The sequence below is a fragment of the Panthera tigris genome, chromosome A3, assembly GCF_018350195.1.
Source record: "Panthera tigris isolate Pti1 chromosome A3, P.tigris_Pti1_mat1.1, whole genome shotgun sequence".
Taxonomy (NCBI): Eukaryota; Metazoa; Chordata; class Mammalia; order Carnivora; family Felidae; genus Panthera; species Panthera tigris.
In genome coordinates this window covers 16,078,567-16,095,471 of record NC_056662.1, presented here as the reverse complement: position 1 = coordinate 16,095,471, position 16,905 = coordinate 16,078,567, and the positions used below count along the sequence as shown (strand labels likewise).

At 47.6% G+C, this 16,905-nt stretch overlaps 2 protein-coding genes across 6 annotated transcripts in view; one reads left to right on the top strand and one right to left on the bottom strand.

Annotated features, from left to right (window-relative positions):
- Window positions 1-1,285: 1,285 nt before the first annotated feature.
- On the top strand, window positions 1,286-16,114 carry TTPAL (alpha tocopherol transfer protein like). Of its 3 annotated transcripts, XM_007077745.3 has the most exons (6): window positions 1,286-1,385; window positions 1,887-1,945; window positions 4,610-5,072; window positions 7,388-7,581; window positions 9,093-9,203; window positions 11,821-16,114. In XM_007077745.3, the coding sequence occupies exons 3-6, from the start codon at window positions 4,625-4,627 to the stop codon at window positions 12,097-12,099; spliced, it is 1,032 nt and encodes a 343-aa protein (XP_007077807.1). In that variant the 5' UTR covers window positions 1,286-1,385; window positions 1,887-1,945; window positions 4,610-4,624; the 3' UTR covers window positions 12,100-16,114. The 3 variants fall into 3 exon arrangements, with proteins under 3 accessions (XP_007077807.1, XP_007077809.1, XP_042836272.1); XM_007077747.3 differs by lacking the exon at window positions 1,887-1,945; XM_042980338.1 differs by having other exon boundaries at window positions 1,286-1,945; window positions 7,388-7,479.
- The window catches only part of SERINC3 (serine incorporator 3), a 35,479-nt gene continuing 21,437 nt past the window's right edge, over window positions 2,864-16,905 (bottom strand). The window contains exons 11-12 of one of the 3 annotated variants that reach the window (XR_006215422.1): window positions 13,827-13,924; window positions 2,864-3,736 (exon numbers count right to left, since the gene is read on the bottom strand). The gene's annotated coding sequence lies outside the window, so the exon portion shown is untranslated. Of the gene's footprint in view, window positions 3,737-13,826; window positions 13,925-16,097; window positions 16,897-16,905 lie in introns of those variants that run through there. The other 2 variants (XM_042980336.1, XM_042980337.1) reach the window with 2 other exon arrangements.

Below are 16,905 nucleotides of genomic sequence, written 5' to 3'. Positions count from 1 at the left end.
ATGCATCCCTGTCACCACCTTGATTTTAGACTTCCGACCTGCAGAACTGTAATCGAATAAATTTGTGTCGTTTCAAGACACTATATTTGTAGCAATTTGTTGTAACAGCAACAGGAAACCAATACATAGATGGAGGGAGAAAAATAAACCAAACACAAAAAAAATCAGGGTTTCCAGTTAAATTTGAAGTTCTTATAGGTAATAAATTTTTTCATCTAAGTATATCCCAAATGTTGTACAAGACATACTTACACTTAAAAAGAAATTGTTGCTTATTGGAAATTCAAATTTAACTGAAAGTTTTGTATTTTATCCTAGAAGTGGTGGAGCCAGAGCAAGAGTCAAAACTTATGATTCCCAGGCTCCCCCACTTTCCCTAAGAATCTGGGATCTGGCAGAAACTGCCATGCTTTTGTGGCCCTCGTGGATCAGTTCCTATCTCCCTAGAGCTCCTCTTGCCCCTGGGTTGGAGGAAGGAAGAGATTGTATAAGATCATCTCTTGTGTACACATTTGGGCTCTCAGTTCTCCCAGGCCACAGAATTTCTCTCTAGTAATGGTTTTGTGTCTTTTCCCACTTGAAAGAGTGACCCAGGATCTTTGTTTCAAAGCTGTAGTTGCATAAAATATATGTTGGTGGTGGTGGTTGGGGCGGGGGGGGTGGTGATGGTGCTGGGGGTTTTAATGAACGGGGATGGGGCAGCAAAGCCTTTTTCAAGCTACCACTTTCTGAAGGGCTTTACGAGTCCCAAAGCAGGAAACAAACAATACTCAATAGGGATTTCAAAGCAAGAAGCATGTTACAGATGAGGAAACTGAGGCCTGAGGTAACTCAACTTCAGACCGATGTCCTCTAGGCTGGCATCTCCCCCTTTGCAGCAGCCAGTCCTGAAGCAAGAATCCTGGCATGCTAATCTAAGAGGTCTGGGTTGGAAGCCCTTTACTTCACCAATTGCCAATTCCCCCTCCATGAAATACGGGGATTCCATAAATAGGATAATAAGACAATGGGTGTAAAACACCAGCTACATGGAGGTATGTTCTCAGAAATGGCAGCTTCCTTCCTTCTTTCTTTGGGCCTCCCTGACCCCGACTGTACACCCAAAGCGGCTCAGGCTCCCTGACCCTGCCAACTAGCCTCTCCGCAGGACTGAGTCCTCCAGAGCACAGACTTGGCCGCTAGGTGGGGACAGAGGGCCGGCACTGCGGCGGGACGATGCACATGCGCACTCACGGGCGGCGCCTCGCCTTCCCACGCCCCGCGTACGTCACTTCCGGCGCGAGGGGCCGGGCCGGCCGGGAAGGGAGTGCGGGTCGGTTTTGTGTGCGCTGCCGGACGAGGCTCCCGCCGCCGATTGACCCGCGCTCCGCCCCGTAGCCGGGCCGGTGAGTGCCCGCGAGACTGCCCGTGTGTCATGGGGGTCGGGGAGAGGGACCCCTGAGAGGGAGGGGAAACCGGAAGTGAAGGGACCCGAGGAGAGAGACCCCAGGAAATGGGACACCTGGGGAAGGGGTGACAGCCGGAAGTGGGGGGCCTCAGAAGGTTGTCGACGGGACGTGGGGTCTCTGGGGCTCCAGAAACGATGGCTTCCTGGCCTCCTCTTGGTGGGGTGGGGAGGAAGGCGATGGATTCCAGGTGAGGAAGATTCCAGGCTTCACCGTAACAAATGGTGTTTGCACCCATCCATACGCCCATCCATCAGTTCATTCTGGAGACTGACTGAGTCCTGCTCTGAGCTTGACACTACCGAGGCCCTGGAGATTAAACAGGAAGCTCCAGGGGGAGGTAGAGCCCAGCGTGGGGCTAGACGCATCCCTGCTCTGCATCACTAGGTGTGTACCCTCCAGCACATCACTTGACCTCATATCGTCCGCTAATATTTACAGAGCACCGTCATGTGCCAGGCTAGGCCTATAGCCTATGGACACTACAGTCTGTCTCCCAGGTAAGCACTGGATTGAGGTTACAGGCATCTGTTGGTGACTCCATGGAAACAGCCCAGGGTGGGTCCTGTGAACCAGGAATGTTGTTTCATTCCTCACTTAGCATTCCTCCGCCAAGCCGATTCCACTCATTCAGCAAATATTTATGGAGTGCAGATTATGTGTCTGACACTTTGTTAGGTGCTGGGTTTAGGGTGATGAACAAGACAGATAATGGATGCTGCCCACAAATTGCCTACGGTTATAACAGAGGGAGAATGCTATGCTAAAGAGCTGGTGGGGAGGCTCCTACCCTGGCCTGGAGTTGAAGAAGTCTTCCTGCTTCAAGCACCATCCTCTCTTCCCTGGGTTACTTCTGTAGCCTCTGAATGGTCTCTTTCTTTGCTTCTGTCCTTATCCCCTTACAATCCATTTGGGAGACAGCCGGGTGATCCTTTAAAATATAAATCAGATCATGTCACTCCACTCAGATAGCCTCCACCAAACTCAATAACAGTCAAAGTTCTTAATGGCCCTCAAAGCCCTGTGCCTATGGGGCCCTCAGTACCTCTATAAATTCATCTGCTAATACTCTCCACCTGGCTCATTTGGCTCTAGCCAGACTGGCCTCCTGTCTGTTCTTCGCAAAAGCCAGGTGTGTTCCTGCCTGTGGCTTTGCCCTTATTCTCCAGATACCTACATGGCTTGTTCCCTCATCTGCTTCGTTTTGCTCAAATGTCATTTGGGTGAGGACTTCTCTGACCATCCTGTTTAAAATTGCAGCCCCAATTCCCAGGTACCTCCAAGCCCCTTCCCTGCTTTACTTCTCATCATCACACTTTTGTCTGGTAGATTACACAGTTTATTTCACTTATAGTCTGCCTCTCCCGCTAGAATCTAAGTTCAACAAAGGCACTTTTTTTTTTTTTTTTTTTTTTTTTTTTTGCTTGTTCACTAGTGTATCTCCAGTGCCCGGAGGAGAGCCTGGTACATAGGAAGTACTCAATATTTGTTGAGTGAATGAAGTGGCATTTAAGTGGGACTTAAGGATGAATGAGTATTAGGTGAAGAACTGGAGGAAAAGCATGCTGATCACAGAAAACAGGATGTGAACAAGACAAGAAAACCCAGCTTTGGAAGGGAGTGAAAGCAGCTGGGTGGGGCTGGAGGTTAGAATGCAAGGGACAGAGCGGGCAGACCTAACATTTAGGGGGAGTTACCTGGTCACCACCCACATGAAGAGACCCCTGAGATGGTCCTTGCTTTCCTGGTTGAGCTTGGGAGTCAGGGATCAGTGGCAGTCTGTGGACAAGAGCTTGGGCTTTGGAACTGGGCAGCTGCTACCACCTTATTCCTGGAATATCTAAAAACAGCTGTTTTGTTTTTGTTTTTTATTCAATAAATGTATTAGTTCAGATCTTCCAAGAAGCAGACACCAGGATGAGGTGAGACAGGCAAGAGATGAATTGGAGGCAGTGCCTGTGAAGCATAAAAGGGAGGGGAACTGGAGAAGTCAGGGAGAGCCTTCAGACAATGATCCGAATCTACCCCCTGAGAGGGAGGTTTGGGTAGGAGGTCATGGACTGCAGTCCCACGGAAGTTTCGGCCAGGCTGATCAGGAGTCTTCAAGGCAAAGTTGCCTGTTAGAGGAAGCCCGCGTTTCACTCAGTCACTGGCTGGGGACAGTCTGTGGAAAGTGTGGCATCTACCTGGATGGTGGATCCAGAGGGCTGGCAGCTGGGGTCATTCATCAGTTATGCTCCATCCCAGCGGGAGAGTCCATCAGCATGGTTTCACGGCCATCAGGATAAGTCCTACGTGTATATGGTAGAAAAGTCAAATGGTACAGTAATAAGTCTCTCTCTTTAAATGTCCAGCTGTCCAGTACTGCTCCCTAGACAGAACCATTGATAACAGTTTTCTTGTATTTCCTTCCAGAAATTTTAGGTGCATTCACAAGTATATATGAATACATTTTTAAAATATAAATGAGATTATACCCATTATTCTGCATCTTGCTTTCCTTTCCGTAGTGTGTCATTTATAAAGGCCTGCTTAATTCCTTTTTATGAGTGAATAGTATCCCATTCTTATAATATTATTTAACCAGTCTCCAACTGGTATGCAGTTAAAATGTTTCCTATCTTTTCCCATTATAATTAGCCCTTGAAGTGATCATCCTTGGGTGTCTGTTTTGCACACACATGCAAGTGTATGTCCTAGAAACGGGATGCTGGGCAACAGGTGTGTGGTTTTAAATTGTGGCCCATATCAACAAGCTGCCCTCCGAAGAGGCTATGCCAGTTTATTCTCTGACCAACAGCAAGCATATCAGCAAAAATATCAAGTATTTTCACCAGTTTCAGACTTTTGATTCACATTTCCTTAATTATGAGTAGACTGAGCAACCGTCCCTACATCTGTCAGCAAGGCCACGGTGTTTGGTGAGGAGTGTCCATGCCCTGCTGTAGCTGCCCGGGGGCCTCCGTGGAAATGTGGGCTTCGTTCAGTCTGGGGTTGGACCTGGGCACGTGGTTCAGATCAGTTCGTTGCCCCAGTTGAGAACCACTGCTCTGACAAAAGTGTGCCTGTCCCCCCCTCCCCCCCCCCCCCCCCCACATTGTGCTGCCCTGAAACGAGCAGGGCCGGGCTCTGTTGACTTGGCTTTGGGGTTGGTGTCTTGGCAGGGATCCTGGTAGCTAATGTCCGAAGAAAGTGACTCTCCGAGGACCAGCCCCTCTGCGGCCTCACTCTCGGAGAATGAGCTGCCGCCGCCACCTCCCGAGCCCCCGGGCTATGTGTGCTCACTGACAGAAGAACTGGTCACCAAAGCCAGAGAAGAGCTGCAGGAGAAGCCAGAATGGAGACTTCGAGACGTGCAGGCCCTCCGTGACATGGTGCGGAAGGAGTGTCCGAACCTGAGCACGTCCCTGGATGACGCCTTCCTGCTGCGCTTCCTCCGAGCCCGCAAGTTTGATTATGACCGGGCCCTGCAGCTCCTGGTCAACTACCACAGCTGCCGGCGAAGCTGGCCCGAAGTCTTCAATAACCTGAAGCCCTCGGCCGTAAAGGATGTCCTCGCTTCTGGCTTCCTCACCGTGCTGCCCCACACCGACCCCCGCGGCTGCCATATCCTCTGCATCCGCCCAGGTATCGCCCTAGACTCTTCCGGCGCGTGCATCCCGACCATTTGTGATGTTGTGTGTCTGGCGCCCTCTCTCCCTTATATTTTCCTGTTTGTTTTCTCCCTGTTACAGCCAAAGCTCTTCTGATTACAAATGACAAAAAACTACTCAACCTGGCTTAGGAAAAAAAAAAAAAAGGGGGAGGAGTTAGTCTAGAAAGACATGAGCATCCCGAGGAACCAGCGAGCTGAAGGTGTAGCTCTCACTGAGCCCGGCACCCCAGAACCAGGATCCAGTTCATTCCCCCATCGTGAACTAAGCCAGCCATTCTCCCTGTCCTGCCTGTGTCTGTCAGTCTGTGCATCTCTCTGGGCCACACGTTCCTGCTGTCCTGTGCATATCTTCTTCACCCTTCATTCTGTAGAGTGGCTTTTGCTTCCTCTGTGCACATGGTGAGATCTGGTATCGCTCCACGCAGAGTCCCGGTTTCTAGCGATGGCAGTCTGGTGGGCTGAGAAGACTGCCTCGGTCACAGGGTACAAAGCAGGGCTGCCAGGAGCCCCCCACCCCATCCCTCCTTTGTGAGTAGGTGAGGTAGACATCAGTGGGGGTGGGCAGTCCAGTCTGTCCACCCTGTGCCTCCTCCCGCCCCCTCCTTTCCTCTACTTTGTTAAGCCATCCATGGACTTTAGATTCCGTTTTCCATCTTAGCACTTTGTGGTATTAATCAGGACATCTCGTAACACTCCTCTTAAAGGGACGCCTGAAGGGGAATAGAGACCTCCCTGTGCCTTCCTCTGCCTTGAAGTTCCATGTCACCAGGTGCTTTGGTCATTTACCAAACCCTCTTTGGAGATTAAACCATCCTCTTGAGCCCTTAGTGTGTCCCAGGCACAGTGTTAACTGATTTATCTGCTATTTTAGACACTTGCCAAAACTGGGATTGTTTACCTTATTTTTTATTTTATTTTAAAATAAGCAATGCAGTGGAGATTTTAGGGCACCGGGAGCCCTAGGAACCAGTCAGCTGTGGGTTTTTTTTAATTTTTTTTTTTTCCTGCTCTCCTCTGTACTCAACTCATAAGGATATTACAAAACAGATTAGCACACTGATTTCACCTCTTTGCTTGTGTGGTTTCAACCCTTTGCTTGCGAGGTGGATTTTCCCGATGTGTCTAGAGCAGAGCTAGACCCTTCCCACCAATGCAACTTTTTAGGAGGAGGCATACACAGGAGGTTTTGTTGTCAACTGGCTATTAGCTTTGCCTTTTTATAAGCTCTTTTGGGACATATGTGACTGAAAAGGATGATATCCAGTTATGTAGAAGCAGCTCTAATTGGCAGCAACATTAAACAGCAAACTGGCACAGTTTTTGGACAAAGACTTTTTCCGTAGGAATGTTGCGCATATTTCATATCCCCTTGGTGGTGACAGTCACGTGGAGTTTTATCTTCCTAAGAAAAGGACACACCGGTCTTGGTGGGATTTTCTTGAGAATAGTGGTTAATAGTCAAAAGTTGTCATTTGCATCTTCTTCCCAGAGAAAGGAAGGACTCCTTAAATATATAGGGAATATTAAAGAAGCATCCAGAAAGGGGACTTTGCTCAAACCACAGCACTGGAAAGCTGTCTCTATCTCTGCCTCCCTTGGTACAGGCTTCAGTGTCAGGCCAGCTCTTGCCTCGTGGGGCCCCTGAGTCTCTGGCTCCTGGCCTCACCACTACCGGAGGGAAGAGAGATCTTTTCTTTCCAAAGGGCCGAGGTCCCAGAATTGAGTCCCTTTGGCTCTGTTTGATCTGGCTTGGATCACATGCTGTGGCTAGGAGGAGGTAAGACCCGCATTGACCAAGCCCACCTCTGCAGTCAGGAGTCAGGTCAGTTTTACCCAAACTGCCCGGATAGCATGGAAAGAGGTAGCTCAGTGTGGTGGTATAAAAATCTGGGGACACATCTGTTGGCAGAAGGCACAGATGTCCATTAAGGTTAGTGTTGTTATCCCATTCTGCTGAGGAGATGTGGGCTCAGAATGAGGAAGTAACTCACCCGGGTCACACAGCTAGTTATTTGCAAACCCCTGGGTGTGTCTAACTTCAGAGCTGATGCTTTTAACCGCAGCACCCAATGGCATTTCCACTTCACAATGTGCTGCTGTATTTGGAATTAAGAACATCAGCTGTTGCTTAAGGCGTCCCATTTACTAACCTAAACAGAGTCAGGCCAGTAGAATATCTTTCTTTCCATCTTTAAACAAGAGTTCTAGCAAGGAGATCAATCTTAGCCTGTGGGTTACCTGTTTGTATTCATCTCTGTAACATTCTGTCTGTTTCTTATGACCTCAGACAGATGGATACCGAGCAACTATCCAATTACCGAAAACATCCGAGCCATATACTTGACATTAGAAAAACTCATTCAGTCTGAAGAAACCCAGGTGAATGGAATTGTAATTCTTGCAGACTACAAAGGAGTGAGCTTATCAAAAGCATCTCACTTTGGCCCTTTTATAGCCAAAAAGGTGATTGGCATCCTTCAGGTATGGCCCTTGTCTGTTGTGTGCCTGCTCCATGATGGTTTTGGCTTTCCCCAGGGCCTGTCCGTTTACCACAGAGCCCACGTGCTACACAAACCCCACTTCTCCAATGACCTGAAAGATGCAAAAGCATTATGGGAAGAAAGTAGGTGCCCTATTTACCACACACTCTCATCAGGTTCTCCAGTAGTTTCTGAGGTGCCTTCAGTCTGGGCAAGATCAGCTTTAGGGCAAGAGCCCAAACAACCAGAGAAATGCTTTCTGCACGTTTTTTGAGGGGTTCTTTGCTCCAGAAGACAGAGGAGCACTTCGAACAAATGAAACTGAGAATCTGTGTTTCCGTCTGACTGCTAGAGCCTGTCCTGCCCTCTGGAACCTAGGGCCGGGGAGCCTGTTGGACTGTTTTGGACAGATGCTTTCACATTTCGCGTGTTCTGTATTTCAGAACACAAGTGCCGGGAACCGGAAAGTTCCTTCCATATGTGCACAGTGTTCAACGGTTTGCAGTGTGCTTTTATAGTCATTATCTCATTCAGTCCTACAGGGAGTCCTCTGAGATAGACAAGGCAAGAATTTGTGTTCCTTTTTAGTATACGTGCTGCCTAAGCGAGCACGAATTACTTTTCCTTTTAGGTGGATGGGGACCCCAAGCCCTCACAGGCGTAGCCTGGCCTGAGTCTCCCAGCTGTAACAGTTTTGGCTCCTCATTCCCCCCGACTAGCTTGTGGGTGCAGTCTCTCATGAGCTGTGGGGCACCAGACAAATAACAGTTTCCTCTCCGAATCCCACAATGTGTGTAAGCCCCTACTGTTACCAGGCTGATTATTTCGACATCAGTGTTACGTTTGGTCGTTATCAGAAATGTGAATTCTGGCGACGAGCTAATACTCTGGCTTTCCTGAGCTCCCACTCTTCTTTTGATCTACTGTGTAGATTCAAGTATCAGCATAATGAGTTTGGATCATATTTTCTAGTCTTGGAAGGTAATCTGGGGGAAAAAAAGTCCCAGGGTTAAATAAGTTTGGGAGGTGCGGTGTAGCATGTCCCTTTCTTGTGAATGTGACTGTAAACATTTGCACGTGAACAGTGTCACATTTAAGGAAACTATGTGACTCTGTGATCTGCTACTCTCAAACCTACCTACTGTGGAACCTTTTTTCCAATCACACCTAGTACTGTCCTGAGAAATACTCTTTGGGCGACACTGATCCTGAAGGTCTGATGTTTGCTACATTGATCCACAGGCTCTGGCCTTTTTATGCCCCCCCTCGCCCCCCCTCCACCCCTATAAGAGGAGCAGCTCTGCACTTATTTGCCTAAGTCTAGGTCCCAAGAGACTCTTTCTCTGAGGCTTGTCTTCCTGGCTAGACCCCACGTGGGCCATCTTTGATGAGGCCCTGAGAATCACACCAAACCAATTTGGGGGCCTAATGAAGAAGACTTAGAAAGGCAGACTGTGGAAACAGTCTGCAGGCACCCGACCTGTTCTAACACCTCCTTCCCTTCCCTCACAGGATGGCTTCCCCATTCGGATAAAAGCAGTCCATGTAGTGAATGAACCTCGAATATTTAAAGGCATTTTTGCCATCATAAAACCATTTCTGAAGGAGAAAATAGCAAACAGAGTAAGTGATGATTCTGTTAACTTGATACTTTAACTTTTTTTTTGTTTTTGCTCCTTTATTGGTGACATTGATAAACTTCTTTATTATTTTTGCCCTGGAGTGATTAATTTGGAAAGTACAGAGTTACAGATAAACTAAATGAACAGTCTTTTCTGTGAGAAGAAGATAAAATTAATCAGAATATTTGGCAGTGGAGAGAGCAGAGTGGGATTGGTATCGTAAGAGCTTCTCTGCTCTGTAGTCATTTAGACTTTTTAATATCCTGGCCTGGGCACTGCGAACCAACATTGTATTTTGTGTGCAAGAGGGCATGGAAAAGCGTAGTATCAGGCAGATAGTTGAAAAGTTATGGCGATTTCTTACTACAGCTTCTTGGGCTTTAAAAACGCTATTTTCGGGGCGCCTGGGTGGCTCAGTCGGTTGAGCGGCCGACTTCAGCTCAGGTCATGATCTCACGGCCCGTGAGTTCAAGCCCCGTGTCAGGCTCTGTGCTGACAGCTCAGAGCCTGGAGTCTGTTTCAGATTCTGTGTCTCCCTCTCTCTGACCCTCCCCCGTTCATGCTCTGTCTCTCTCTGTCTCAAAAATAAAATAAACGTTAAAAAAAAAAATTTAAGAAAAACCAAAAAAACGCTATTTTCAAGGCCTCCCATTTACCTGATTTGTTGTCTTGCTATATCAAGTTTGTGGAATAATTCAAGGTTTATGAGATTTGTGAGTTGTAGCTTACCTGTTATTTAACAAAGGATAGATGGTTCTGACCTAGAAGAGCCACGTCTTCTCCCTCAGCCTCTCTGAGGACTGCAATTAAATGTGGTTCGTATTTTTCTCCTTCTCCCCAGGCCTATGAATATTATGGTCCCTCCAAAGATGGTCTTGAATTTTGTACTCTTTTCCTGTTTTTTATTTAAAAAAAAATCTTTTGTTTTTTTTTTTTTTTTACATTTAGTCATTTTTGAGAGACAGAGACACAGCACAAGTGGGGGAGGGGCAGAGAGAGGAGGAGACACAGAATCCAAAGCAGGCTCCAGGCTCCGAGCTGTCAGCACAGAGGCCAACACGGGGCTCGAAATCATGAGCTGTGAGATCATGACCTGAGCCGAAGTCGGACGCCTAACCAACTGAGCCACCCAGGCGCCCCATGTACTCTTTTTCAAAGAGGAAACACATAGAGATGGAATCTCAGGGTTGCAGGAGAAGGAATTTAAAATCCAGACAAGGGGGCACCTCACTGGCTCAGTCAGTAGAACATGCAACTCTTGAATCTTGGGGTTAGAAGTTCCAGCCCCATGTCGAGTGTAGAGATTACTTAAAAATAAAATTTTAAATAATAGTAATAATAAAATAAAATCCAGATTCCGGGACCTTTTTCCTGAAGATTTTAACTCCAGTTTAGGGGTGAAGCCCAAGAGTCTGTGTTTTTAAACTCTACTTAAGGTAATTCTGATGCACAGTTTGGCTTGAGAATTGCTAACTTAGTAGCATCCCTGCCTAGTACCTGGAGATACTGTTTGGAACCTTTTTTTTTTTTTTTTATTCTATTTTAAAATTTTTTTTTAATGTGTATTCATTTTTGAGACACAGAGCACGAGCGGGAGAGGGGCAGAGAGGGAGGGAGACACAGAATCCAAAGTGGGCTCCAATCTGTCAGCACAGAGCCCGACACGGGGCTCGAACTCACAAACTGTGAAATCATGACCTGAGCCAAAGTCAGATGCTTAACCAACTGAGCCACCCAGGCACCCCAGGCTGCCAAAGCAGCCTTTGGAAGAGGCCTTTTATATCTATGAAATGACCGTATCTGTGGTCCATTATCCTGTTCATTTCATCCTTCATATGCTCATTCACTCATTCAAAAATATGTATCACTTAACTACTATGTACAAGTATGTTCTAGATGAGCAATATATAGACCAAACTCTCTGCCCCCTGGGAACCTTGCATTCTAGAGAGAGACACGGACAGCGGATGTGTATTACCTAGTATTAAAATGTGGTAAGTGCTATGGAGAAAAATTCAGCAGAGAAATGGGATAGTACAGAACGGGGGCAAGGGGTTGTAGCCTTCAACAGGGTGGTTAGAGGTGGCATCGCTGAGAAGCTGGCCTTGAGCAAAGACCTGAGGGAGTGAGCATAAAGATAAGAGAATCAGCAGTGGCACTGCCCTGAGGTGGGAGCACATCCGCAGAGGGAGGAGGGAGACAGAGGAGCAGCAAGGGCGAGACTATGCCAGGCCCTGTGGGCGTGAGGTGGGAGCGTTGGCAGTTTGTACAAAGAGGAGCGGCACCGTCCAGCACTGAGAAGAGCTGAGATTGTAGGACAGGCTGTGAGTAGGAAGACCAGGTCAGAAGCTATCGTGGGAACCCAGGGGAGAAGCCCTAGCGGCATGGTTCCAAAGGGGTCGAATCTCGGATATATTTTGAAGGGCCAGCCAACAGTGCGTGGGTTATAAGGAAGGGAATTAAGGGTCCTCGGGCTTTTTGAGGAACTGGAAGGGCGAAGTTGCCGTCAACTGTTCCTTTATAAGGTCAGCAGATGTCTGAGCGCCTACCTATCCTGCAGGCCACAGATCCTGATTAACCTGAGGACACGTGTGTTTCCATCTCATCCCCCCCTTTAGTTTTTCCTCCACGGGTCTGACCTGAACTCTCTCCACACAAACCTTCCAAGAAGCATCCTCCCCAAGGAGTATGGGGGCACGGCTGGAGAGCTAGACACCACCGCCTGGAACGCGGTGCTGCTGGCCTCGGAGGAGGACTTTGTGAGAGAGTTCTGCCAACCTGTTCCCGTCTGTGACAGCATCCTGGGCCAGGCCCTGCCGCCCGAGGGGCTAAGCTCAGACGCGCAGTGTGATGATTCCCTGCGGGCTGTGAAGTCACAGCTATACTCCTGCTATTAGCCAGTCCTCTGTGAGTGCCACCATCTTTAAATCCTTGCCTTTTGCTTTGGAGAGGCACAAGGAGAATTTGAGGTGCCACGGAGTCAGTCTTGCTCCTTGTCATTGAATTGCATCTTGTGGGGCTCTGAGGCTGAGCCACGGGGTAAGCCATTGGTTACTTGAATTAATCCACGGAAGACACGGAAAATGTCCTCAGTGATTCCCAAATGTTTGGAATCTTGGTTTGCAACCATTAATCTGGAAGCTGTATCTGGTTCTTACAGATGTCGGAACAAGAAAAACCAGGACCAAAGTCACTTTGGTCCCACATTCAGGAGAAAACAACCTGACTGGCCAGTGGCGACACGCCTGTGAAATAACTTGGCCGAGCCTACCAGGTGGCCACACGTGAGACTTTGGGAATTTGTCTTTTGCATGAACCCTAACTAAAGACCTCTGTTGCTCATCGTGAAATTTCTAGTTTGAGGTCCAGACCCCAGCTGCCATCACCGGGTTTGGAAAGCACCTTAACTCAATCGTGGGAGCATCAGGACATAAGCAGCACTTCATGATCAAATTTGGGAGCGAGACTTCAAAGCACCTCTGGGATTCACTGGTTGACTCTTGCAATAGAAACTGAAGTTTTCCCAAACCCATAAAGCCTTAGCCCTTGTTCTCAATAGAATCATACATGATCCTAGAGGTATATGATTTTACTCAACCTGAAACACTGGATGTGAGGCCTGAGTAGCTAAAAGAATTCTGGCCCAAGAATTAAGAGACCAGGGCTCCAGCCCCAGATGTGTGACTGTAGACAAGACCTGGGCCTCTGTGGGCCTCACCTTTCTCATCTGTAAAATGAGGCTGGATGAAATGATGCCTAGGGCTTTGGCATGACATTCTGGGATTTGGTTTAGTTACTGAATGTTAGATGTTGGCTTTCTGCCTAGAAAAATTGGTTTTCTTGCCTCTAGATGCAAGTGGTTGGATCTTGTTTTGTGGTACATCTGGGCCTCTCCAAGAGGCGTATGTCACCATCTGGCCCTGCCTTTAAGGAAACTAGTATGTATATTCTTGGGACCTGGCGATAACGAACTTCCTTCTTGTAGGGAGGATTAAACTTGAAAAGGGCAGGTGAGATGACCAAGGTTTGTATGAATTCCTTCTATCCCTGAGGCTCTGGTGGTACCTTGTAAACCTGGCAGTGGGGAATGGTTAAATGACTTGAGTGGGATTCTTAAATTTTGGTCTCTGGAAATGATTGCAAGGGCAGGTTATTGCTGGATCACTTCTGGGGCCCCCACCCTCGCAGACCGTCTTGAGTCTCTGCCTCTGGTGTGGGTGGACAGACCTTATCCAGCGAGACTGAATGTTAGTTCTGCGTTTCAGCACTTTAGACCTTTTCTGTCAAAAATTTAGCCTTAGCCCACGCATCAAATTAAGTGGTTCATTTGGTGGCTTTTGACCTATTTTCTTTTGTATTCATTCCTTGAAAGTCATGGCGTTAAAAAGTGACGAGTACTGTGTGTTGTGTAAGTACCTTCTCCATGCATTTACTAGACCACCAGGCAAGGGGGACAGCTCAGTTAGGTAGAGAACGGTACTCTGAAATGCAAAGGCCAGTCTATTGTTAATAAGCTCTTCATCTGTATAGTACTGTTTAAAATGTCTGGAGAAGTTGGTGGTGGAAATTATTCACCTCATTAGTGCCAATTCCAGAGAAAGATCCTTTCACCATAGATACTAACCCTGAATCCTCGTGGGACCCGGCATAGCTGGAAATACCCAAGTGCATACCCCTGGCAGCCTCCGGTTCCATCTGCTGATGACAGTGTGACCAGCATTGCTGAAAAGATCAAAATAGCACAAGTAGGATGACTAAAGTAGATGGTTCAGAACCCAACTGCTTGGAGGTGGGAATTGGTTAGAGGCTTTCTCACATCTCAAAGAGGAAAGAGTTTAAAAAACAAAACCAACAGCAAGCTACAATGAAGGACAAATGAACCATTTGGCCCCACCAGGTTTCCAAAGTTTAAACTCTGTATTGCATTCCTGGCCGGTTTTGCCCGTGTCTATTTGACTGCAGAAGTTTACATGTATTTAAGCTCACCTGGACAAGTATGTCAGAGACCAGGATGCTGCCCGTTTCCGAGGCCTCTCCAGTTGGACCAAGGAGCTGTTGCATTCAGCTTCTGAAAGGAGTCAGAGCTAAGATCTGTCTGCCTTCTGCAGCTTCAAAGAGAGATCAAATAGCTTTGACACCTCAGGAGGTTTGAACCAAGCTGTGAAACTGGGACTGCTTGGGTGAAAATCAAGGCAGTTTCTGTGTGGCTTCGCCAGGCATTTGTGTAAAGTTTCCCTAGCAGGGTGAGGGAACAACCAAGGGAGCACCCAGTGAGCCTGACTCGGTAGTGGGGGTACACTGATGGGCCAAATGAGGGAGCATCCGGAGACCTGGGAGTGTCTTCCTTCAGGGAAAAATTCTGGCCCATTTCACCAACACCTGAAAAGTAACTTTTCCCCAAATTCAGGGCACTGTGGTATAGAAAAGGGAAAGGAATGGTGTATCAGGAGACCCGAGTAATGGCTTTATGTTACCGTGGCCTTGGATGAGCCACTGAACACCCCTGAATCACATGATAAAAAGGATCTACACTCAGCTCTGAACCCTCTGTTTTCGGCATCAATTGGCTTTACTGCTACAGGGACATTGTACTCTGCCTTTTGGAGGCCTTTCCTGCCTCCCCCCTCCTCCCCTGCCAATCTGGGTTACTTTATAGGAAATGTAGGTCTGAATGAATCGACATCTGAAGCTGTCGATGCCAAATGACTCTGTCAACTTAGGTAAGATGGGGGTCTTCTTCCTCTTCTTATACAGAATCTGGAAAATTGTGTCTCTTCCTGGAATCCTATTCTGCCTTCACAGGGGGAGGCTGGAAGAAAGCTACGGAAACAACTGTGCACACCTCTGGCTTCTCTAGAGTTTATTTGCTTTTGGCAGAAGTGGCTTTAGCGTCCCCAGACTTCATCTTGCTTTTACAAGGAGCCACATGTCCTTAGAGGTTTACAAACACTTCGGCTTGTTAAGATACTACATTTCTGCCAGAGAGAGAGGACAGCAAGAGGTATTGTCCCTGAACTCCTGTAAGATACTGAGCCTTTCTGAATTCTCCCTGGGTGGGCAGTTTCTTTAAATGCCACGGGATTCTCAAGGTCAGTCATGAGATTACTTTTTCATTTGGGGAGGCAAAACCTGTAGTACTGTTGTGGCATTATTAGAATACTTCATTTTAAAGTGTTCAGCTTTTAAGGTTTTCTCTCGAAGCCCCCTCTTCCATTTAGGAAGTGAAGTGTTAACCAAGGTCATGGCGTAAGTGTGGCTGTTCTGTGGCCTGAGGTATGTGGAGACACCAAACAGAAACCTCTCAGCTGTTCGGGAAAGATGTCCGTTCTGGTGATGCCTCTCAGTGTGGGGATCTGGTAATTTCATAAATCCATAAATCCAAAGTAAATTCCTTCCTATTCTCCCGACTCAGCAATGGTTTGCTTGACAGGCCAAGTAACGGGCGTCATCAGATCCAAATTCCTCCTTAACAGATCTGGTTCCACAGGAAGGCCTGGTGTGGCTCGCGGATGGAGATGCTAGTGATGAATTTACCGTTTGACGGCTGCTTTTCCTTTGGTCTCCCTGGCCAGCATGTTTAGCTGGGCAGAAACTCAGCTGCCATTGGGGATTCTTGTGGATTCGCTTACAGCTCGTGGCAGCGGAATACCCGCAACCTCTCTCCGGCCGGAAGGTGGGCTAATTTTCTGACCAGACTGGGGCACCGTTTCAGCCGCTGGTCACATTCCTCGCTTCAAACTGAAATTCAGTTTAGCTTTGAGTGTATGGACACGTGGTGGTGGATTCATCTACTTCAGTGTTTGTTCTGACCAAAAAGTTTATTTTTCTAGTGCATTTTCTAAGTCAAAGTGGTGAAAACATGTAACTTTAGTATGCATGACTGGGTCTGAAACAATAAAAAAATCCCCGTAGGTTATGCGTGGAGTCCTTTCGTGACAATGACAGCTCGGACAGAGGTTCTGAAGTTTTGTGATTCACGGTACATGGCGGCTTGGGCAGAGCCTCCCTCCGCGTCAGATAGGGAGAGGCCCTGTGGCGACACCATGCACCTGTAGACTTGGGGCTGGCCACCTCCGAAGATCGTGCGCACTTAGAAGACCCCAGCATATACAGAGAATGGTGCTCACTGCACACAATGGTAGAGACGACATGCAAATGTTTCAGTTCTTAAGGCCCAGCTGTACTTTCTGGAGGGGGCTCAGATTCTTCCAGGGATAGCTAACAGTTCCTGGTGCCAGTAAGCGCTGGGCATCCATTACGTTAAGTGTTTCACATAGATAACTTCATTTAACCTTTAAGCGTACTTAATTAAGTAATAGTACTGCCAGGTACAGAGAAGGAGGTACAGAGGGAGGGAAACGAGGTACAGAGAAGTTAAGCAGCTTGCCCAAGGACACACAGCAAGTCAAGTAGTGGAGCTGGGTTTCAAAACCAGGTAGTCAGACTGGAGCCCAGTTTCTCTTGATGGTTAGAGCCAGGCCGTGCGTGCCTTTTACTGTCTGATCCGATGATTCGAAATACTCTCCTGTTTCAAGTATGATCCTGGGCTTCTTCAACATGCTGACATTATTTATGCTTATGTATAATTCAGCACTCACGTGTACAATTCACTGGAGTCTTGAGTAATACCAGGTTTCCTAGCAACAGGCCAAGTTATTCTTAGAGTACAGCCAAGCAAACAGGGATACTGCTCCCTAATTTTC